Source organism: Choloepus didactylus, chromosome 12 (genome assembly GCF_015220235.1).
Source record: "Choloepus didactylus isolate mChoDid1 chromosome 12, mChoDid1.pri, whole genome shotgun sequence".
In the NCBI taxonomy this organism is placed as follows: domain Eukaryota; kingdom Metazoa; phylum Chordata; class Mammalia; order Pilosa; family Megalonychidae; genus Choloepus; species Choloepus didactylus.
Window position 1 is genome coordinate 59,974,054 of NC_051318.1, and position 25,273 is coordinate 59,999,326.

General features: G+C 37.3%; 1 protein-coding gene across 1 annotated transcript in view; it reads left to right on the plus strand.

The window, feature by feature from the left end:
- The window catches only part of MYCBP2 (MYC binding protein 2), a 377,400-nt gene that overhangs the window by 36,998 nt on the left and 315,129 nt on the right, over nt 1-25,273 (plus strand). Inside the window, exon 2 of the mRNA XM_037800441.1 lies at nt 18,581-18,656. Coding sequence (XP_037656369.1) covers nt 18,581-18,656 — 76 coding nt within the window. The remainder of the gene's footprint in view (nt 1-18,580; nt 18,657-25,273) is intronic.

Below are 25,273 nucleotides of genomic sequence, written 5' to 3' on the forward strand. Positions count from 1 at the left end.
AACTCCTAAGTGCTCCATAACTCATGTGTATCATAACCTAATGGGATAGGTACTATTTTTATCCTATTTTACAGATGACACAGCTGTGGCACAGAGAGGTTAAGTAACTTTCCCAAGATCATAGAACTAGTAAATGATGATAGAGTCTGCATTTGAATCCAGGCAGTTTGTTCCTTTATTATTTATTTTAACCTGGTTGGCTGAGAGAGAAGAGCATGGATAATAAACAAAAAAGAGAAAATGGGGATAATAGATTAAGGCTGGTTAGAGATTCATTTAAAAGAAGGTGGAAGGAAAGTAAAGGGAGTACATTCCTAATGACACCCCCCTTTTTTTAATATATATATTAAATTCAGTTTTATTGAAATATATTCACACACCATACAATCATCCATGATATACAATCCACTGTCCACAGTATGATAACATAGTTATGCGTTCATCACCACAGTCTATCTCTGAACATTTTCCTTACATCAGAAAGAACCAGAACAAGAATAAAAAATAAAAGTGAAAAAAAACACCCAAATCATCCCCCCATCCCACCCCATTTGTCCTTTAGTTTTTATCCCCATTCCTCCACTCATCCATACACTAGATAAAGGGGGTGTGATCCACAAGGTCTTCACAATCACACTGTCACCCCTTGTAATCTACATTATTATATAATTGTCTTCAGGAGTCCAGACTGCTGGGTTGGAGTTTGGTAGTTTCGGGTATTTACTTCTAGCTATTCCAATACATTAAAGCCTAAGATGTGTTATCTATATAGTGCATAAGAATGTCCACCAGAGTGACCTCTCGACTCCATTTGAAATCTCTCAGCCACTGAAACTATTTCGTCTCATTTTGCATCCCCCTTTTGGTCAAGAAGATACTCTCAGTCCCACGATGCCGGGTCCACATTCATCCCCGGGAGTCATACTCTGCGTTGCCAGGGAGATTTACAACCCTGGGAGTCGGGTCGCACGTAGTGGGGAGGGCAGCGAGTTCACCTGTCGAGATGGCTCAGTTAGAGAGAGAGAGGGCCACATCTGAGCAACAAAGAGGTACTCAGGTGACACCCCCTTTTTAGCAGCTAAGTAGAGGGTTAGCTTTTTTGCTCTGAGTTAGGTAGAGGTGTGTTTTTTTTTTAATGTAATTTTATTGAAATATATTCACACACCATACAGTCATCCAAAGTGTACAACAGTTGTCCACAGTTTCATCATGTAGTTGTGCATTCAACACCACAATCAATTTCTGAACATTTTCATTAGTCCAAAAAGCAAAAATGAAAACAAGAATGAAAATAGAAGTAAAAGAGAACACTCAAAGCATCCCATACCCCTCCTCTCCCCATTTACTTTTTAAAAAACGTTTTAATTGAAATATATTCATATAGCATACAGTCATCGAAAGTCTAAAACATTTGTTCACAGTATCGTCAATAGTTGTGCATTCATCACCACAGTCAACCTTTGAACATTTTTACCACTCCAGAAAACAGAAACAAGAATAAAAAATAAAAGTAAAAAGAACACCCTAAAGATCCCATACCCCCCTCCTCCATATTAGTCATTTACTTTTTGGCCCCATTTTTCTACTCATCTGTCCATACACTGGGTAAAGGGAGTGTAAGCCACAAGGTTTTCACAATCACATGGCCATACCATATAAGCTATGTAGTTATATGATCGCCTTCTGGAACCATGGACACTGGACTGCAGTTCAACAGTTTCAGATATTTCCTTCTAACTATTCTAATAAACCGAAAACCAAAAAGGGATAGCTATATAACACACAAGAGTTACCTCCAGAATGACCCCTTGACTCCACTTGAAATCTCTTCAGCCACTGAAATCTTACCTTGTTTCAATTATCTTCCCCCCCCTTGGCCCAGAAGGCCCTCTGAGTCACATGATGCAGGGTCCAGGCTCATCCCTGGCAGCCATGCTCCACATTGCCAGGGAGATTTACACCCCTGGGAGCTATGTCTTGTGCATGGGGGAGGGCAGTGAATTTACCTGCCGAGTTGGCTCTGAGAGAGAGGCCACATCTGAGCAACAAAAGATGCCCTCTGGGAGTGACTCCCAGGCACAAATATGAGTAGGCTTAGCCTCTCTCCTGTAGCAACAAGCTTCACGAGGGCAAGCCCCAAGATCGAGGGCCTCGCCCACCAAATTGGTGGTCCCCAACGCTTGTGGGATTATCAGAAATTTCCCAGCTGGGGAAGTTCAGTACTTCCACATTTTTCCACAGTACCCCAAGGGGACCCTGCAAATACCTTTTATTTTCTGCCCAGACTACTCTGGGTTGTTTCAGGGCTTCCTGCCTATCTGTACAAACAACAAGGTCTCACTCCCTAGTCAAGGCTCCATGCAACGATGGCATTTGAATAAACTGACCACACAAGTTAAATTATACAGTGTGCTACAGAAAACACAGGTCTCACACCATATAACTCTCTTCCTTTGGTCCTATACAGAAGCCAGAGCTTCAAAACATGGTTAATATCATCCTCTACCCTTTAGCCCAATCTCAACCAAGTCCATTTCGTTCATATCTCCAATCGAGGTCTGATTTCTTTTTCAGATTCTTTAACAGTTGATTCATGGGGCAGTGCCGACACTCAAAGCTGCTGAACTCTGGCTTGGAGTCCCAGATGCCATACAGACACCTGAAGCTCCAGGGCTGACCACATCACACACAAACAGCTCAGAATCTCAAAATTTAGAAATAACAGTTACAACTCATGAATAAATGTGACTACTGTAAGAGCTTACAATCTAGGAACCTCTACGTGAGCCTTCCCCTTATAACCCATACTCCCAGATTCAACTCTCATAGCTTATACATTGTTATTAGTCCATGTTACTGAGGCATTATAATGTTTGTCTTTTCACTTCTGGTTTATTTCACCCAACCTATGGTCCTCACGGTCCATTCATGTCATTGCATACCTCATAACTTCATTACTCCTTGCTGCTCCCTCATGCAAAAACATTCTTACATTTGTACATTTAATCACATTCATTGACCACTCTAGGTTTCACTAAATTGTACAGTCCCAGTCTTTATCTTCTTTCTTTCCTTCTGGTGTCATACGATCCCTAACCTTCCTCCTTCAACCAAATCATGGTCATCTTTTTTCAGTGTACTTATAATATTTTGCTACCATCACACAGTATTGTGCTATCCATTTCTAGATCTATACAATTAGTCCTCTAGAACATTCCAAACTCCTTCAACATCAGATGCTCGATCTCTATCCTCTTTTTATCTCCTGATATTTTCATTTCTACACTGTTCTCTAAACCTTTCTCTCCTGTTTCTTCCTGTCTGTCTGTAGCACTCCCTTTTGTATTTCCTGTAGAGAAGGTCTCCTGTTCATGAACTCTCTCAGTGTCTGTTTATCTGTAAATATTTAAAACTTGCCTTCATCTTTGAAGGACAGTTTTGCCAGATATAGGATTCTTGGTTGGCAGTTTTCTCTTTCAGTATTTTGGACATGTTGTACCACTGCCTTCTTGCCTCCATGGTTTGTGCTGAGAGATCTGCACTTAGTCTTATTGAGCTTTTCTTGTATGTGATGGATCGCTTTTCTCTTGCTGCTTTCAGAATTCTCTCTTTGTCTTTGACATTTGGTAATCTGACTATTAAGTGTCTTGGCGTAGGTTTATTCAGATCTATTCTGTTTGGGGTATGCTGTGCTTCTTGAACCTGCAATTTTATGTCTTTCATAAGAGTTGGGAAATTTTCATTGATTATTTCCTCTATTATTCCTTCTGCCAGTTTTCCCTTCTCCTCTCCTTCTGGGACACCTATAACGTATATTTGTGTGTTTCATGTTGTCATTCAGTTCCCTGAGACCCTGCTCATATTTTTCTATACTTTTCCCTATCTGTTCCTTTGTGTGCAGGATTTCAGATGTCCTGTCCTCCATCTTACTGATCCTTTCTTCTGCCTCTCTAAGTCTGCCTGTTGTATGTTTCCATTGTGTTTTTTGTCTCTTCTATTGTGCTTTTCATTCCCATAAGTTCTGCCATTTGTTTTTTTAAGCTTACTTATTCTTCCTTATGATCACCCAGTGTCTTCTTTATATCCTTCATCTCTTTTGTCACATTCTCTCTCACCTTGTTGATTTGATTTAAAAGAGTTGTTTGAACATCTGTAATTAGTTGTTTCAACTCTTGAATCTCAGTTGAAATGTTAGTTTCTTCCTTTGACTGGGCCATATCTTCCCATTTCCTGATGTGGCTCATGATTTTTTGCTGGTGTCTTGGCATCTGACTTTCTTAGTTGGTTTATTCTCGAGGTCGTTTTCTCTCTTTTGCCTAAGGTTTTCTTGTTGGTTGACTTTGATCTCTATCTTTTCTTTTTCCTCTCCCTGGCCAGTTTTCAGATTGGCTCTGCCCCCAGTCTTCTCCCCAAAATCACACACCCACTGTGGCCTGCCACAGGGATGGGAGGTGGGCACCCCAGCAAGTTCACTGTGTGTGATAATACAAATCTGTTGGTTTCCAGTGGTGCTCTATTTTCCACCGGCTAGCAAGATCTGGGTTTGTTTTAGGGCCCTAATTTAACAGTTGGGCCTTCCCTATTTCTAAGCCAAAACAGGTCCGGGCTTCTGTACAGGGTGTGTAGACCAGCTTCTGTGTTCTTAAGAAAGGGTCCTTGCACTTTTCGACTGTCCAGTAGATGGCGCTGTTTGGTAACTTAAATGTCCTTAGAGGCTGCTTTGCCTTGTAGCACAGCCAGGCCAAAATTCAGAACTCCTATGAGCTTATTCTGCCGGCCAAAATCTGGCTCAGTGTGGGGGTCCTCCACCCATGGCAAAGCACTCCCACAGCTGACCGAGCACTCCAGCTGTCCCCAAGGTGAGGAGACGGCTGCTGGCTGCTGCTTCCTTCAAGGGTAGGGGAAGGGCTTTCAGACCCAGGGCTGGAATCTTGTGTCTGTCCATGTTTTCTCAGTCTCTCTATCCCTCACTGATCTGCGCCTTGAAAGTCCTCCCCTATCCACCAGGTCTTCAAACAATGAGGATATTTTTCACTGCTGTGAGATTTTAAAATCTGTGTCCCTGATGGGAGGGGACCCGTCTGCTCCTTCTGTACCTTTCCTGCATGGAGACTGACTGAGGGGGAGGGGAGATGACCAGCTGGTCTGGAACAGAAAATTCCTACCTGATGTATCTTCTCTTTCTTCAATTCGGCATTTGCAGGGTCTTTCTCCAGTCCATATCCTCCTCCAGAGTTTCAAACAATTCAGAATTGTCCTTTTTTTCATTGAATCTCTGGAGAGAAGTTTTCAGTAGCTGTTCACATTGCCATGTTGATGACATCACCCCTGAGGTGTGATTTTGAAGTGGCTAGATAAAAGGTTGTGACTTCATGGTAGATGTACCAATATTGTCTGTCAGAGGGAACACAGTTGCCTCTAGATTAGCATCTGATGATGTCCCTAAACTCTCAATAGATATTGTTTATGTTAAACCTTATTGAAAACAGATTTACAACTCCCCAGTATCAAAATGAATGAAAGACATGAACATATAATTCACATGAGAAGTAATATATATATTAAAGATTTAAGGGACAGGAAAGGGAGAAAAGGCCACTGAAAAAGACTAAGAAGGAATCGTCATCAAAGGTAGTAGGAGCCTGGAGGCACCAGGAGCCAAGGGAGGGTATTATTTAAAGAAATAATGACTGTTTGACAGTAATTGTGGAAGAATGTGAAGGGTAAAGACTGAAAAATGGGAGTTGAGTTGGCAACTAAAAAGTTTGTGGTACTGAGAAGTCTCATAGGCTTGTGGGAGCTTGATAGTATGGGGTAGAGAAAGTTTGAGAAACTGAAGACTACTTCCCCCTATAAAAATTTAGTAATGGAAGAATGATAGAGATTCATTTCACCTTTTTTTTCTACTGAGGGATGACATTAGGCCACCAAAGTTACCAACCATAGAAAAAAGACAGAGATTAAAGAATGAACAAAGAGGAGTTATAAGTGATGGAGCAAAATCTCAAGGATGGAGATGAGATCCAGTGTATGAGAGGAAGGATATGCTTGGATAGGATAAAGCCTGTCTCTTTTGAGATGGGAAAAGGAGTTGAAGGAGGAGGTCTTGGATTTGGGAAAGGTCTTTTTTTTTTTTTTTTTTGGAATATTTCTTAAGCTTTTTTTTTTTTATTTTGAAATATATTCAAAGTTACAGGAACAGTTGCAAAAACAATACTAACTCTATACACAGAATTCCATCATACCCTGACCCCTCTCCCCTGATAGCCCAATCCACCAACTTTAACATGCTGTCACATCGCTATTTCTTTCCCTCCCTCCCTCCCTATCTATCATCCATCATCTATTGCTCTGTCTTCTGAGCATATGAGAGCTAGCTGCATACATCCTTGAACAAACACTATAATTCACCTATACACTTCCCATGAATAAGAACATTCTTTTATGCAATCCCATTAAGCGCAGTTAAGAAGTATGAGAGATTCAACAATGATACAAACCTTACATTCCATATTTCCTTTTCCTTATGTCTCAGCTGTGTCCCTTTGAGCCTCCTGTCCTCCATCCTCAGATCCCATCCAGGTTTGTCCTTGGCATTCAATTGTCATCTATTTAGACTGTCTTTTTTTTTTTCCAGTTGTGGAAACATATATACAGCCTAGATCTTCCCATTCCACCCCCTCCCTAGCCTTCCATTAGTGGGATTAATCACATTTAGAATGTTGTAATGCCCTTTCCCACCATCCATTACTAGAAATTTCCCTTCTCCTCAAACAGCAACCCTACGCTCATTTCTTAACTCCCTATTGCCCCTTCCTCCATTTCTCTTAATCCATACTCTACTTTTCATCTCTATGGTTATATTCTCTGATAATTTCTTTGTGTTTACTGTGGGGCTTAAAATTGACCTCTTTAAATCCATAACAATCTTGTTTTTCTTTGATACCACCTTCACTTCAATAGGACACATAAACTATGTTCCTGTACTCCTCCATTTCCCCACCTTTATATAGTTGAGTTACATATTTTGTGTTGAGTTCAAAATCACTGATTTGTCATTAGAGTTTGTGTATTTTATATCATGTAGGAAGTAAATAGTGGAGTTACAGTTCAAAAATTATTGACTGCTATTTGTATTCCATTGTGGTTGGAGAATGTGCTTTGAGTATTTTTTTTTTTTTTTAATTTCTTGAGGCTTGTTTTATGCCCCAGCTTATGGTCCCTTCTGGAGAAAGATCCGTGATCACTAGGGAAAAATGAGTATCCTGGTGATTTGGGATGTAAGGTACTATATATGTCTGTTAAAATTCTCTATGTCTCTTTCTCCTGTCTTTGTTTCTCTGTTGGTAGGGCTCCCTTTAGTATCTGAAGTAGGGCAGGTCTTTTATTGGCAAACTCTCTCGTATTTGTTTGTCTGTGAAAAATTTAAGCTCTCCCTCAAATTTGAAGGAGAGTTTTGCTTTATAAAGTATTCTTGGTTGGAAATTTTTCTCTCTCGGAATTTTAAATATGTCATGCCACTTCCTTCTCGCTTCCATGGTGGCTGCTGAGTAGTAACTACTTAGTCTTATGTTGTTTCCTTTGTATGTGGTGAATTGCTTTTCTCTTGCTGCTTTCAGAACTTGCTCCTTCTCTTCAGTATTTGAGAGTCTGATCAGAATATGTCTCAGAGTGGGTTTATTTGGATTTATTCTATTTGGAGTTCGCTGGTCATTTATGCTTTGTGTGTTTATATTGTGTATAAGGTTGGGGAAGTTTTCCCCAACAATTTCTTTGAATACTCTTTGTAGACCTTTACCCTTCTCTTCCCCTTCTGGGACACCGATGAGTCTTAAGTTTGGACGTTTTATTTTATCTATTGTATCCCTGAGATCCATTTCAGTTTTTTCAATTTTTTTCTCCATTCTTTCTTTTGTTCTTTCATTTTCTGTTCTGTGGACTCCTAGGACCCTGAGACGTTGTTCAAGTTCCTCTAATCTTGTATTGTGAATATCCAGAGTCTTTTTAATTTGGCCAACAGTTTCTTTTATTTCCATAAGATCTTCTATTTTTTTATTTACTGTTGCAATGTCTTCTTTATGCTCTTCTAGGGTCTTCTTTATGTCACTTATATCCTGGGCCATGGTCTTCTTGATGTCCTTTAAATCCTTTGCTATGTTTTCGTTCCTGGATTGTAGTTCTTTGATTAATTGTGCCAGGTACTGTGTCTCTTCCGATATCTTGATTTGTTTGTTTGGAGTTGGATTCTCCATATTGTCTGGTTTTGTCATATGCATTAAGATTTTCTGTTGTTTCTGGCCTCTTGGCATTTGACTTGCTTGATAGGGTTCTTTCAAGTTGTAAAAAAGAGATACCAATCTAATTTTTCAGAAACACAGTTTGGTGATGTACACTTTCTCTTACTAACCAGCAGATGGCGTCAGTGAGTCACCTGTACCCCTGAAGTCATTTCTCAACCTTGTTCCCGTGGTGTGTGGGGAAAGGATTCTTGTGGGGTTCAGTTGGAGAACTCCATTTGGGTGTGTTGCTGAAGCTGTCCGCCCTGAATGTGGGGCGTATGTATGGGTGGCCAGGGAGGAACGGCAGCTTTAATGTTCAAATCCCCCAGGTTCCCGGAGATTCAAGGCCACCACAAGATTCTGAGCCTTCATTTCATTTCAGCCCCAGACCCTCTCTCTCACTGTCCCACAAACCACTGGACTTGGTGTAGTGTCCCTGGGTTCTCTGAGCGGGTCCCCCCTCCCAGCCGCGATCCTCCAGGACCTTTGCTGAGGGAATGCCGTGCTACGTCACCAGTGTGCGCTGTCCCTCAAGGGAAGCCCCGGGCCGCTGGGCCGTGCAGGGGTGCTCTCAACCTGATGCAAAGATGGCTGAATGAGGCGCCTCAACCCCCCCCTCCTCGCACAGTTCCTCCTTCCCAGCTCCGGGACAACTGGCAGGGCTCTGGGCTGTGGGCATGGCCCCGGGCAGGAGTTTATCCAGCCCTCCGGGGAGCCAGCTGCTAGCCGTGGGGTTTCTTTCTGCTTCCGGCTCTCCCCTCCATTCCCCTGGCCCCGAGGGTATCTGCAGCAGGCTATCTTCCAGGCCAGACACTGAGAGGCTGGCCCAGCCCCTTGCTGTGTTTTACTGCGTGGTTCCCACTGTCGCAACTGTAGCCGCTTCTGGGTTTTTCCCTTTTTTTTTTTTTTTTTTTTTTTTAAAGAGCCAGTTGGTCTCCAAACGCCAAGCCCTGGCTTCCCCACAACTCCGCATGGCTGCGGGTCTTCCAGCCAGCTTATTCACTCATTTCAGAATGCAGACTCCCGGTTTCACCAAGTATATGGCCCCTGTGGTACTAGGAGACCTCTTCCAGCTGGTGCATCGCTGTAACCGGTATTCTGGATCACTTTCTGGTTTTTATCTAGTGTTTTTCACGGAGGTGTTTTTTTGCCCTGTCTCACCTAGCCACCATCTTAGTTTCTCCTGGGAAAGGTCTTAAGGACGTATTTTTAATCTTTTTGTTTTTCTGTGTTCTAGATATTTTTATTCCGATTTTTTTTCTAGATTTCAAATTCTTTATTCAACTTTATATAATATATTGTAAGCCCACCTGTTGAGTCTTTGATTTAGTTATATTTTTCTGGTCTAGCAGTTTGATTTTACTCTGCTTTAGATTTGCTATGTTTCCTGTTCCCTGCAGATATTTTATAAGCTACTTTTTAAATTTTAAATTTATTTCTTTAATTTGGTAAACATAGTTATAATCTGTCAGAAAATTCCACCATCAGAAGTCTGGTTCATTTTCTGTTGTATATATCTGCTAGTTCTCACTAATGGTGCCTTGCATCTTTATGAGCTTTTTTGTTTTGACTGTTAGCTGTCTTTGTCCTTGAACAATTCTTTGTGGTGGTTCTCTGAGGTCTTGCATGAATAGGTTGCCTTCACAAAATTTTGCAGTTGCTTCATGGCTTGAGTTTCCCTGGCCCCATCTAGGCTATGTGTACCCTGGGTGTAAATCTGCATGAGGCATGGTCTGTAATCATAACTATTCAGAAATTTCTCTTCCCCATTCCCTGTCTCCCCACCCTTGTCCTTTTTCTTCTGCTTTACTGCCCATTGCCAGGGTAGCTTTATTTATAGTCCCCCTGATGTGAAGACTTCCAAATAAGAACAAAAGACTGAAGCCCTATGTAGGAATCTGCTTGCATTTCTCTCCTAGATCAACTTGAACTCTTAAAACTCTTTTCTTGTTACTAATTATCAGGCTAGGTTATGTAAATAAAACTTTTCTACTTAGTAATCAGACTACTGTTCCTCCCTAATTTGTTCAGTGATGCTTGAACACAATGATGTATCATTACATTAATTACATAGGGAATGAGTCTGGTGGCTTCTATAGAAAAGCTTCAGATTACGTATAGTGTTTTATTAATCAGTTGATTTTTTAAAAATTGGTCTTGTAACCAGTGATATTGGTAACTCACTTATTCTTTTTTTTTTTGTAATTATTTTATATTTTCTAGGAATACAATTATGTTATCTACAAATACAAATGTTTTATTTTTTACTTTTCAGCCTTCATGCCTTTTATTGCTTTTGCTTGATGAGTACAGTGTTGAGTAGAGGTGATGATAGTATAAATCCTTGTTGTTCTTTTCCCCTCATACTCAATGGAAGTGTTTAATTTTTCATCCTTGAGTACAGTGTTAGCTACAGGATTTTTGTAAATAATCTTCTTTAAATTCCCTTCTGTTCCTAGTTATTTGAGTAATTTCATCATGAATAGTTGTTGAGTTTTATAAAATGCTTTTTCTGCTTCATTCTGCTGAAATGACCATGTTTTCCCCTCTCTATTCTGTTATTATCTTTAATTATATTGACTCAGTTTTGCATATCTTTAATCAACCTTTATGTTTATCCTCTATATATTGGTGAATATTAAAAAAAAATTTTTCAGTCAGTGAAGTTTTTTCTCTCATAATTTTTTTTGAGATAATTCACATACCATAAAATTCACCATTTTTTTAGTACACAATTAAATGGTTTTTAATATATTTACAAAGCTTGCAACCAGAATACTTTCATCACCCCAAAATGAAAACCTTTACCTATTATCAATAGTTCTCCATTGTCTTCTTCCCCCTACCCCTGGCAGCCACTAATCTGCTTCCTGTTTCTATGGATTTGTCCGTTCTGGACATTTCACATATCTGAAATCATAAAATTTGTGGACTTTTGTAGTCTTTGTACCACTTTTTGTTTATGCATTCATCAGTTGATGAACATTGGATTGTTTCTACTTTTTGGCTCTGTAGTATTTTTTACGTCTCTGTTCATGGAAGATACTGGCCTGAAATTTTCTTATTTCAAAATGTTCCTTTCGGGTTTCGTATCACAGTTATGCTGGTCTCATAAAGTGGGTTGGAAAGTATTTCCTGATTTTATATACTTTGGAAGAGTTAGTCTAAGATTGATACTGTTTGGAAGAATTCACCAGCAAAGCCATCTGAGCTCAGAATTTTCTGTGTGGAAAGGTTTTGATTAGGGATTCAATTTCTCTAACAGATACAGTAGTATTCAGATAATCCATTTTTTTCCTGTTTAGTGTTGAGAAGTTATATTTTTCAAGGAATTTGTCCATTTTATTTAAGTGGTAAAATTTATGTGCAGGATCTATAATGGTATCCCTTCTCTCATTCCTCATATCAGTGATTTGTATTTTCATTTTTCTCATCACTTTTGCTAGGGGTTTATTATGTTTATTAATATCTTCAGAGAACCAGTTTTTGGCTCTTTGATTTTCTCCTTTGAATGTTTGCTTTCTATTTCATTGGTATTTGCTCTTATTTTATCATTTCCCTCCTCCTACATCTTTTCTGTTTAATTTACTGTTCTCTTTCTAGCTTCTTGAGTTGTAAGTCTGGGTTATTTATTTTTAACCTCTTTTTTTTCAATGTATGTGTTTATGTATATGCATAAAGTTAAACATCTCCTTTAAGCATTTCTGCAGGTGCATTCCACAAGTATTGAAATGCAAAATTTTATTTTCATTTAATTGAAAGTACTTTCTAATTTCCTTTGTAACATTTTTGGTCCAATAGGTTATTTAAGTCTTTGTTTCTTGATTTCCAAACATTTGGGAATGTCTTAAATTTTCTTTCTGTTGGTTTCTAGCTCAGTTTTTCTGTGATCAGAGAACTACTTATGATTCAGTCCTTGGAAGTTTGTTGGGACTTGGATTGGGTCTAGCATTGTCTATTTTGGTAAATGCTCCATGTACATTTGAAAAGAATGTGCGTTCTGCAGTGGTTGCATGTGGTTTTCTTATATATGTCAGTTAGGTTAAGTTGGTCTATCATGACTGTTTTTAAATTTTTCTATATCCCTGCTGTTTTGTTCTCTATTCATTTTGTCAGTTACAGATAGAGGTATGTTTAAATTTGCTCTTATGATTGTGGATTTTTCTCTTTCTACTTCTTTCAATTTTGCTTACTGTATTTTAAAGCTATATTATTAGATGCATTCTGACTGGTCGGAATGCTTTTCTATTGAATTGATCCTTTAGCATTATGAAATGCTCTGCTCATCTCTTATACTTTAACCTTAAAGATTACTTTGACAAATATTAATATAGCCAGTCTAGTTATTTTTTTAGCAAGGCTGGGAGTGTGTTCATGATGTCTTCTTCCATCATTTTACTTTTAAAATTTGAACTTTTATTTAAAAATATGACATATCAATTATTAAAGGAACTTCCTTTTGTATTTCTTGTAATGTTGGCTTATTGGTGATGAATTATGTAATATCAGCTTTTGTGGCTCTAAACGCATTTTTAATTTGCCTTCATTTTAAAAAGGTATCTTTGATGGCGTTCTGGTTTGCTAATGCTGCCGTTTTGCAAAATACCAGAAATGGATTGGCTTTTATAAAGGGGGTTTAGGTTTATTTGGTTACAAATTTACAGTTTGAAGGCCAGGAAAATGTCCAAATTAAGGCATCAGCAGGAGGCTGCCTTCACCAAAGGAAGGCCAGTGGTGCCCAGAAAACCTCTGTTAGCTGAGAGGGTACATGGCTGGCATCTACTGATCCCGGGTTGTGTTCCGGCTTCTCTCTCAGCTCCTGTGCTTTCTTCAAAATGTTGCTCTTGGTGCGTTTTGTCCTCCCTTAGCTTCTCTGGAGCAAACATTGGGCTAGCATCCCCAAAGTGTCAGCAGAAGTCTGCTTTCAGCAGCTGTTTCCAAAATGTTTCTCTGAGCTGCTCAGCACTGAGCTCCTTCTGTTTGAGCTCTTATAGGGCTCAGGTAAACTAATCAAGACCCATGTTTAATGGGCGGGGCCACACTTCCATGGAAATGATTTAATCAAAGGTATTACCCACAGTTGGGTGGGTCACATCTCCATGGAAACACCCCAATCCAAAGATTCCAACCTAATCAACACTAATACATCTGCCCCCACAAGATTGCATTTTGAGGGTCATAATACATCCAAACTGGCACAGACGGGCATATAATTGTAGGTTGCTGGATCCCCCCCATTCCCCCATATATACCTCAGCACTTTTTGACACAAAGAATGGTAGTCATCAATCCATCAATCTTTCTGTTGTTTCTTTGAGTGTATTTCTTTTCTATGGCTGCTTTTAAGATTTTCTGTTTATTCTTGTTTTCAGCAGTTTGACTATGATGTGACTAGGTAAGATTTCATTGCCTGTTCTTGCTTGAGGTTCGCTGAGTTTCTTTTGAATCTCTGAGTTGATTTCTCTCCTCAATTTTGGAAAATTGTCATTAATTATCTCCTTATGTATTGTATTCTATTTTTTTCTCTTCTCTCTTTCTGAGATTCTGGTTACATGACTATGAAGATCATTTGACTATGTATCACACATCTCATGCTCTCTTTTCTGTTTGTCTCTCTTCTGTTTGTCCCATTTTTTTTTCTCTGTGCTTCAGTTTGGAGTTTCTCTTGACTTGTCTTTAAGTCCATTAGTCCTCTTTTCCTTTGTGACTGTTCTGCTCTCAAAGCCATGTGACGGTTTCTTAATTTCACATATTTTTCAGCCCATTTTGTTCTTTTAAAAATAGTTTCGGTTGAAAATTCCATCATTTTAGCTATTTTGTTCATCTTTTCATCTATATGAAGTCTTATTTCCTAACTTCAGTGTCTGGATTATATGTGAGTCTGCCTAATTGTCTCATTTTCTCTTGATTATCTGTCACATCATTTTACCTTTTTGGATGTCTTTTAGAACGTTTTTATTGTGTGCCTAACAGTATGTGGAAAAGAACAGTTAATTTCTTTCAGATGATTGTTTCTTCTTCCAGAGAGGTTTGCTCTTTGCTGTATTAGGCATATAGAATGAGGTGCTGGTGACTTCAGTCCAATTAGGGATTAGCCAGGATCACTCTGGGTTTCACAATGGCATTAATTAGATTCTGTCCACCTTTGTTTTTTAGTGTCTCCAGGGCAGGATCTGTTGTATGCTTCTTTTAGACCCCTTCCTCTACTGGTACTTTGTCTTCTAAGCCCTGGGAAACTGAAAAATTTACTCTGCCATTTTTGTCTAGCCGTTCTGTCCTTCTTCACTGCCCCATCACTAAGCAGACATACCATTGGGAAAATTGACCAACTCTTTGGGGTTTTCTAGATTCCAATTTGTCCTTCCAGCCCATGCAGGACATCTAAAGTACCACTAGTTTCTTGTTTCCTTTACTAGAGTTCCTCTTCCTAAACCACACTCAGTCCTCACTGTGCTCAAACTCTGCAGATGCTCCCATGAAAGAAAATGGCAGTGGTCTCACCTGTACTTGGAAGTGCTCTCCAGCTCTGCATGTTTAGGTCATCTAGTCCTCAGTGTTTCTACATACAGCTTTTTGAAGGAAGAACAATTTCTTGCTGTTATCTAGTATCTTCCTTTAGGGAAAAGGAAGTCAGGATTTTATCTTTACAAAAAGAAAAGGCAGATTATTTTTAAGAGTGTGTATTTGTATAAGAATAGTCATGTTCTGAATAATTTTATCTGTGTGGCATACTAATAGCAATATTTTTTTCTTTCTGATAGGAGGCGGTTTTATCAAAGTACAGTGTAAACTAGGGGATCAGCAAACTATGTCCCACAGACCAAATCTGGCCCTATGCATGTTTTTATATGGCCCATGAGCTAAAAATGGATTTTACGTTTTTTAAAAGTTGAAAAAAAATAAGGAGAATGTATTATAACATAAAAATTATATGAAACTCATATCTTAGTGTTAAGAGGTAAAGTTTTATTGTAATATAGCTGCACTCATTTGTTTATGTATTGTCTATGGCTGCTTTCATGCTGTAATGACTGAGTAGCTGCAGCAGATACCATTTGGCCCACAAAGCCTGAAACATTTACTTTCTGGCCTTTTGTAGAAAAACTTTGCGTGTACCTGTTTTAGACCATAAAACTCAGGAATTTTTAATTTCTCATTACTAAGTGAAATTTAACAGAAGACTGAAACCTTATTCCAGAAGTTCCTTAAATTTGAATTTATAGAATCCTAGCATTTTAGAGCTAGGAGGAATATCAGAGAGAATCTCCTCACCTCTATTTTACAAATGAGGAAAACAGATTCAGAGCAAGAGAGATGTTTAAATTGTTATGACTAATTTTTGTTTTGGTTAAAAAAAAAAAATTCCAGTAATATGCTGATTTAGAAACTAATGGTCTATCTCACTGAATTACTTGTAAAATTTATTTATTTTTATATTGCAGAAGTTTTTTAATTTTCTTTAACAGTGGTAGCAATTAAGAAAACATCTTGGGAATTTTAAAAGTATTTAAAATATATTACTTATACACATATAAGGTGTGTTTATAGCCTTTACCTTTCATTAGGCATGAGGTTCATGAGGTTCTTTTTGTGGGAAGACTACAAATCTTACAAGATCAATCCCAGACATTCCTTATTAAGCTCCTATTGATTTAAAATTCTGAGCCATCACAAACTTAAGGTTAATTGTTCATGTGTAAGTTCTTTTTTTAGAGTTTCTCTTTTTCTTCATCTATCAGGTATCATGAAAAGTTTATTTAAGCTTCATTCTAAAATGCAGTCATAATAGTGAGACATTGCAGTGACTAACATTTTTGCTTTCCAATGTTGAAAATAGATTTTCTTTATATAATTTTTAAGTCATTACTGGCTTTTTTGTACAACCCTCCACCGCTAAAACAATCCAAACCAAGAAAAAAAAAAACAGCCAAATTAATTTGTAAGGATTTAGGGAAAGCTGATTCTTTAGTCTATATTCAAGAATCAGTGTATACAGAGTCACTGAAATTGTTAGTTGCCCACCTACATAGAAAGAAGTATTTTAGGGTTACGTTTAAAGTCATTTGAACTTTCAAGAAGTCTGTTAAACAAAACAGACAAAACATTGGTGTATAATTGTGAAAAGTTAAGTCGTTGATAACACAGTTTCAGGAAATCCACCTGAATTAGATTATGTATTCTGCTTCTCCAAAGATTGATTTTGAATGAACCTTGATGTTTTTCTAAATTGTATAAGAAGTGGCCAACTTTTTAGCAATTACATATTCCTGTGGCTCAATGACTGATTTTCCTTAAGTGAGCTTTAGTATAAAGGAAGGTTGGTTTCCTAAACTACATATGAAAAATTCCCATAATTTTTCATTCACTTACTTGTTCACCTAATATTTCTTGAGTATCCGTGGTATGTTAGACACTGAAGCAGGTGTTGAAAAAATGCAAAATTGAAACAGACATTCTTCGTGCTCTCACATTACTCATAGTTTATTGAATAGATTGTGTAAGCAGGTATATCTATGCTTGTGCAACATTTCACACTGTTAATCACATTTTTTCCCTTTACTTTCGTAACATACTGTATTGGCGAAATCCTCCACATACATGGTTTCTCCATTATCCTCTTTGCACCAAAATCTGTATAAAATAATCCCACTTGTTGGATGTTTCTGACTGGATTCCCTTTAAATGCATTGGTGTATCTGTAGATCTGTCTTTGGTGCTTTCTGAGTAAGGCACGTAACTTTAGCTCTTAACTTCTTTCTTTTCTCCCCTTCCTCTCTCCTTCTTCCCACTTTTCTCTTTCTGTCTCTCTCAGAATACTACTAAGTAGTATGTTCCATGCAGTTTTATGAGCAGTGAGGCCACAACTGTGAACAAGAAAGATATGGTCCCTGCACAGTTGGAGCTTATGGCTTGGTGGTGGAGAGGTACATTGAACAAATAATCATAATTATAGATTATATAATGAAACAAAAGTATAAGATAAAATAAGTGTTTATTAGGGAAAATAACCCAGTCTGGAGAGTTAGAAAGACTTTCCTGAGTAAGTTACATGCTGGGACCTCAAAGATGGGTAGTGATTAGCAGGAGATGGGTGAGAGCATTTCAGGGAGAGGAACCTTTGTGAAAGTCCCTGAAGAGCTAGCAGGTTCAAACAGCTGAAAGAATGTCCTATGGCCGGAGTATAATGAACAAATTGGAGAGGGATGCAAAATGAGGCAGAAGAGCTTGGCAGAGGTCAGAACTTGGTAGAGGATCTTTAAAACATATTAATGCTTTTGGACTTAATAGAATTGAGAAGATAACAAGGACCAAGGGTTTTAAGTGGGAGAATTACCCACTCAGATTTGTGTTTTAAAAAGCTGACTCAGGTTCTTATGAAGAATGTATTGAAGTGGGGGCAAATGTGAATGTGTAAAAATGATTTAAGGTGCTTTTGCAGTGAGCCAGGCAAGAAGTGGTGGTAGCATAGATTAATAGCCTACGAAGAGTAGAGATAGTGTGGACAGAGTCAAGAACTATTTATGAGATATATTTGACAGGATTTAGTGATTATTTTGGTTTGGAAAGTGAAGCTGAAGGAAGTCTCAAGGAAAAAATTTTCTTATACTTGTTGCTCATGTCTATCTTGACATTTTGTCATCTTGAAATCAGATGTCTTCAAAATTGAACCCAATTTTCCCTTCCCAAACTAACTCTTCCTCCTAGCTTCCCTGTTTTTTTTGTGAATGACATCCTTGACCTTCAGAGGATCTATGCTGAAAATTTTTTCTTTATCACTGCTTCCGTCAAATTAGTTATCAAGTCTTAACACGACCCCTGCAGCATCTAGTATCTCTTCTTTTTATTTTATTTTATTGTTTTCATTACCACCACTGTAAATTTATGCTGAGGCCTCACTCATTACCTTCTGTCTTTATATTGCAGTAGCATCCTCTTTCTAGATCATTGAGCTTGCTTTCCATTTAAGTCCCTGAGCTCCTTGAAGGTAAGAATGATCTTTTTCATCTTGTATCTTTAGTTCCTAGCAGTGTGCCTCAGCATGGTTGGCAATAAAAAGTATTAAAGGAAATGAAAATAAAAAGTTTCCCTTGCATCTTGTTTCTTCCACTGTAATTTTTATTCTTTACCATATAGTTTTCTTTCTTAAAGTCATTCAGTGGCTTCCTTTTGATTAAAGAACAACTTGGCTTTAGAACTGTGAGGTAATGGAAATCATACTGGATACATAAAGTGTATGAGCTGTAGGTTTTCTGTTAGTAATTTAGTAAGAATTTACTATTTTTTTCACTTGTTTTTTTTAGGAATAAGAAAATTTTAAATAAAAAGAAGTTGAAAAGAAAACAGAAGAGCAAATCAAAAGTGAAGACAAGAAGCAAGGTAAAGCTGCTGGCAATGTATAGGGAATAAGGACTTTTTCATGCAGTAATTTGAATAAAAATCTTGATGTTAATATATGAGTGTATAATTAACAAACCATTCTGTTTCTTTATAGTGTGACTTGGACACATTAGAAGTAAATTTTGACTTTTAAATAGGGAATCTGGCTTAGAATAGACAACTTTATTAATCAAATGCAAAAACAGTGGAATAAAATAGACTTATTTTGATATTTTACTCTTTTGTACAGGAATGGAAATATGAATAAATAGGTGTTTCTGAAATTAAACATAAAAAGAATGCCTAACAGATTGCTAAATGATAGAAGCATACTTTTTTTTTTTTAAGTTAAACAAAAAAATTTATTTTTACATTGCTCTTTTAGCCCTGGCCTTCAAAATGTCTTAATGAAGTAAGTTTTTAAAAGCCCTTTGTTATTTGGTTTTCACTTTAGTTTCATCTTTGAGTTTGAATGTTTCTTGACCAATAGACTTGGAAGTTAATACCTGGGTACTAAAAATTATTTATTATTTATTCCTGTTATCTTTAGTCAGTCCTTTGGGGGAACATATTCATTTCTCTTCTCCTTTTCCATTCTGACTTCATCTACTAGAAATAGGAAAATTGACTTGTAAGTTGAGACTTAGTTTTCACATGCCTCTCTTGACATGAGAAAGTTAAGTGAATTAGGGAGACTCTTGGTACATGTAATAATATTCTGAGCTTCTTTTGTCTGTGCTCACAGAGGTGGCTATGTGAAAGAAAAGGCAATACAGAGTATTTGAATTAAATGGAAACTTAAACATCAAGGATCCCTTCTGCTACCTAGTGCAGATATCTTCTCTATAAATTCCATCTAGATTTTCTGTAAATATTTTTCAGTGACAAGATCCCACTTTCTATAAAACAGTAGCTTTTCTACTGAGCAGTTCTGAGGGCTAGGCAGAAGGAAGAGGGAAGTCATAACTACAATTTCTGAACAGTTCCACTTTTGGCTAGATAAATAACAGCTTAGCTGGACCTATCATATTTAAGTTTCAGATGTGATTGTTTCTTGCCTCACCTCCCTTTTTAAAATGTATTCTTTTTTTTGTAACTGAGAGAAATCTACTTCAAAGTAATAAACCAAATTAGAATGTGAGGGGATGGAATTTATTTAGTGGATCTTGAGATACAGCTAGTTGCAGGGATTATATAAAGTCATCAATTATGTCTTCATCTCTTGCCTTTGCTTTCCTTTGTATGTGGGCTTATTGCCTGTGACTGAGGAATAGGCTTCTGGCAGCTCCAACTTGAGTCAGTCAGTAGCTCCAACTAGTTCTAGCAGAAAATCTTGGGTAGAATTTTTGACTGACCAGTCACGTTGGCCAGGGATAGGAAATACATTGATTGGTTAGAATCAGTCATGCTTTTATCCTTGTGATGGGCTGGCCATATGGAATAGAGTAGGGGTGGTTATCCTAAGGAAAATTTTGTTGGGTAGATAAATAATATATGTTCACTTTATCACCTTACATTAATTCTGCTTTCAGGGTAGAAGAGGGAAGTGAGAGCATTTTTTATATACTAGCAAAATATACAGATCAAAAGCAGCAAGAGAAGGATGTGTAATGGTGGCTTTTAGGCAGTTGCATCACAGGCTTCTTAGTCCTTACCAGTCTGAGGCCACACAGGAAATGCTTTGTCTCTGGCAGTGAACTACAGGGACATGTGAGGAATATCTCTGCCCAAGAAAGCCCATTTGAATCTTGGGGAGGTCTAAGGCTTTTATGGGGGTTTGGTCACATAGGTATATCCTGCTGTGTAATAAGCCATATCAAGTGAAACTCAGGCAAGTGAACCCCAAACAGTGAAACCAGGTGCACATCATTAATCTTGATGTTTGTGCAAAGCAATCTCACGGGCCTGTAGGCAGAGTCTGTTACTCCAAGGGTATATAACAAAATCATAATCACTAACATAACACTCAGAGGACCACATTTTTAGGGGTTGGCCAATGGCCAACCATGGTTCCTTTGGAAAATACAAATAGTAGCAAGCAAACCTGTGGTGTTAACCTTTTTATCCCAGGTGGCACAATAGATGTATAGTTAACTTTTTTTTTTAAAACAGTTTTATTGAGATAAATTCACATACCATACAATCCATCTAAAGTGTACAATCAGTGTCTTCTAGTATATATTCAGACTTTCATTTCGTCCCCATAATCAATTCTAGAGCATTTTCACCCACAAGAGGGTTCAGTATGTTATACAGTCCCATGTTCCATCCTTTGGCTTTCCTTCTAGTCACGTACATGACCCTGAACTTTATCTTTCAACCGCATTTGCACCCACGTATCATCACTATTAATTGCACTCACTATAAACACCATCACCTCTATTCGTTTCCAAAAATTTATAGTCAACCTTATTACAAATTTTGCCCAAATTAAGCATCAGCTCCCCATTCTCTGCTCTCGTTCTATCTTTTGTTGACTGATGTTCTAGATAGTCACACCATGAGTTTGCTAATTATATTTAGTTCATATTACTGAGGTCATACAATATTTGTCCTTTTATATCTGACTTATTTCACTTATTCAGTTTAATGACTTCAGAGTTCATACATATTGTCACATGGACCAAGACTTCATTTCTTCTTACAGCTGAATAATATTCCATTGTATGTATTTACCATATTTTGTTTATCCATTCATTGGTTGATGGGCACCTGAGTTATTTCCATCTTTTGGTAATTGTGAATAATGCCTGCAAATATCTGTTTGCCTCCCTGCCTTCAGTTCTTCTGAATATATACCTACTAGTGGAATTGCCAGATCATATGGCAATTCTATATTAAGCTCCCTGAGGAACCGCAAAACTATCTTCCAGTAGAATGTGCCATTCTACATTCCCACCAGTAGTGAATAAGTGTACCTATTTCTCCACATCATCTCTAACACTTGTAGTTTTGTTTTTTCTTTTAATAGTGGCCTTTCTAGTAGGTGTGAAATGAAATCTCATTGTAGTTGTGATTTGCATTTCCCTAATAGCTAGTGATGTTGAATATCTTTGCATGTGATTTTTAGCCATTTGTATAACCTCTTTGGAAAAATGGTAAGTCCTTTGCCCATTTCTTACTTGTGTTGTCTTTTTATCATTGGGTTGTAGGATCTCTTTATATATCCTAGATATTAAACCCTTACTGGATATGTGGTTTCCTCATTGAGTAGGCTGTCTTTTCACCCTCTTGTGAAAGTCCTTTGAAGCAAAAAAGTACTTAATTTGTGGAGGTCACATTTATCTATTTTTTCTTTTGTTGCTTGTGCTTTGGGTATAAGGTCCAAGAAACCACCTCCTATCACAAGATCTTGAAGATGCTTCCCTACATTTTTTTCTAGGAGTTTTATGGTTCTGTCTTTTATATTTAGGTGTTTGATCCATTTTGATTTGATTTTTGTGTAAGATCTGAGATAGGGATCCCCTTTCATTTTTTTGAATATGGATATCCAGTTTTCCCAGTACTATTTGTTGAAGAGACTGCTCTGCCCCAGTTGGATAGACTTGTCTGTCTTGTCAAAAATCTATTGGTCAGTATGTCTGTCTATATGCCAAAACCATGCCATATATATATATATATATTTTTACCGCTGTAGCTTTGTAATATGCTTTAAAGCAAGGAAGTGAGAGTTCTCCAATTTCATTTTCTTTTTCATGATGTTTTTGTCTATTTGGGGTCCCTTACCCTTTCAAATAATTTTAATAATTGGCTTTTCCAATTCTGCTAAGTAGGCTGTTAAAATTTTGATTGGGATTGGTTTGAATCTATAAATAAATTTGAGTAGAATTGACATCTTAACAATATTTAGTCTTCCAGTTCATGAACATGGGATGTCTTTCCATTTATTTAGGTCTTCTTTGACTTCTTTTAGCAATGCTTTGTAGTTATGAATACAGGTCCTTTACAACGTTGGTTAAGTTTATTCCTAGATATTTGATTCTTTTAATGAAAATTTTTTCCTGATTTCTTCCTCAGATTGCTCATTAAAACTACCAGTTTTTACTTATTTATCTTGTATCGCACCACTTTAGTGAACTCATATATTAGCTCTAGTAGCTCTGTTGTAGATTTTTCAGAACTTGCTAGGTATAGAATCATATCTTTTTTAAATAGTGAAAATTTTACTTCTTCCTTTCCAATTCGGGTGCCTTTTATTTCTTTTTCTTGTCTAATTGCTCTAGCTAGAACTTCCAGCACAATGTTGAATAGCAGTGGTGACAGTGGGCATCTTGCTTGTGTCTGATCTCAACAGGAGATCTTTCAGTCTTTCACCATTGAGTACGATGTTAGCTGTGGGCATTTCAGATATGCCCTTTATCATGTTAAGAAAGTTTCCTTCTATTCCTGTCTTTCAGAGTGTTTTTATCAAGAGAGGATGCTGGATTTTGTCAAATGGCTTTTCTGCATCAATTGAGATGATGATGTGTTTCTTCTCCTTCTATTTGTTAATCTGTTGTATTACATAGATTGATTGATTTTTTTTTTTTTTATTTGAACCACCCTTGCATACCTGGGATAAAACCCACTTGATCTTGGTGAATAGTTATTTTAATGTGTTCTTAGATTCAGTTTGCAAGTATTTTTTTGAGGATTTTTGCATTTGTAATCATTAGAGAGATTGGTCTGTAATTTTCCTTTCTTGTACTGTCTTTATCTGACTTTGGTATTAAGGTGATGTTGGCTTCCTAAAATGCATTTGGTAGTGTTCCCTTCTTTTAATTTTTTGAAAGAATTTGAGCAGGTTTTGTGTTAATTCTTCTTGGAATGATTGGTAGAATTCACCTGTGAAGGCATCTGGTCCTAGGCTTTTCTTGGTTGGAAGGTTTTTGATGACTGTTTCAATCTCTTGTGATTCATTTGTTGAGGTCTTCTCTTGTTTCCAGAATCAGTGTAGGTGGTTCGTGTGTTTCTAGAAAATTTTCTATTTCATCTGAGTTGTTTAGGTTGGAATACAGTTGTTTGTAGTATCCTTATGATCTTTTTTTTAAATTTCTGTGGGGTTGATAATAATGTCCTCCTTCTCATTTCTGATGTATTTATTTGCATTTTCTCTCTTTTTCTTTGTCAGTCTAAGGGCTTATCAATTTTGTTGATCTTCTCAAAGAGCCATCATTTGGTTTTGTTGATTCACGATTTTTTATTGTTGTTCTCAGTTTCATTTATTTCTCTAATCTTTGTTGTTTCTTTCCTTCTGTTTGCTTTGGGGTTACTTTGCTGTTCTTTTTCTAGTTCCTCCAGATGTGTAGTTAGGTATTTGATTTTAGCTCTTTCTTCTTTTTCAATGTGGCATTTTAGTGCTATAAATTTCCCTTTCAGCACTGCCTTAGAGGCATCCCATAAGTTTTGATATGGTGTGTTCTTGTTTTCATTTTTTTCAAGGTATTTACTGATTTTGCTTGCAATTTCTTCTTTGACCCATTGATTAGGAAAGTCTTTTTTACCTTCCATATCCTTGCGCATTTTCCAATCTTCCACCTGTTGCGATCAGAGAAAGTGGTTTGTGTAATTTCATTCTTTTTAAAATTATTGAGACCTGTTTTGTGACCCAAGTGAGCATTTGATAAAAATCTACATCCTGGTGTTTGTGGGTGCATTGTCTGTAAATGTTCATTTATCAAATTATTAAAGTTCTCTGTTTCCTTTTTGATCCTCTGTCTAGATATTCTCTCTATTGATGTGAGTGGTGTATTGAAGTCTCCAACTATTATTATAGATATGTCTATTTCATCCTTTAGTGTTGCTAGTGTTTGCCTCATGTATTTTGGGGCACCTTGATTAGGCACATATATATTTATAATTGTTATTTTTCTTGGTGGATTACCCCTTTTATTGACATATAGTGTCCTTTGTTTCTTATAACAGCTTTGCATTTGAAGTTTATTTTGCCTCATATTAGCATAGATACCCCGGCTTTTTTTGGATACAGTTTGCATGGAATACCTTTATCCAGACTTTCACTTTCAACCTGTTTCTATCATGGGGTCTATGGTGAGTCACTTGTAGAGAGCATATAGATGGTACATAATTTTTTATCCATTTTCCTACTCTTTGCCTCTTGATTGGGGAGTTTAATCCATTACCATTCAATGTTATTGTGGTAATGGCAGTACTTGCTTCAACTATTTTATCCTTTGGTTTTTATCTGTCATATCTTATTTTGTCTCTTTACCCTTTTAGTTACCTTTACTGATACTCTTTATTTCTACACTCTCCTCGGAGCCTCTCTCTCTTGTCTTTTCCTTTCAGCCTGCAGGACACTCTATGGTATTTCTTGTAGGGCAGGTTTCTTGTTAATAAACTTTCTCAGCCTCTGCATGTCTGTGAATATCTTAAACTCTCCCTCATTTTTGAAGGACAATTTTGCCAGATAGCTAATTCTTGGGTGGCAGTTTTTCTTTTTCAGTACCTTAAATATATCATTCCACTTCCTTCTTAACTCCATAGTTTCTGATGAGAAACTGGTACTTAGTCTTATCAGCCATCCCTTGTATGCAATGAATCGCTTTTCTCTTGTTGCTTTTAGAATCCTCTCTTTATCTTTGTCTTAGAGTAGGTCTTTTTGCAGTTTTTCAGTT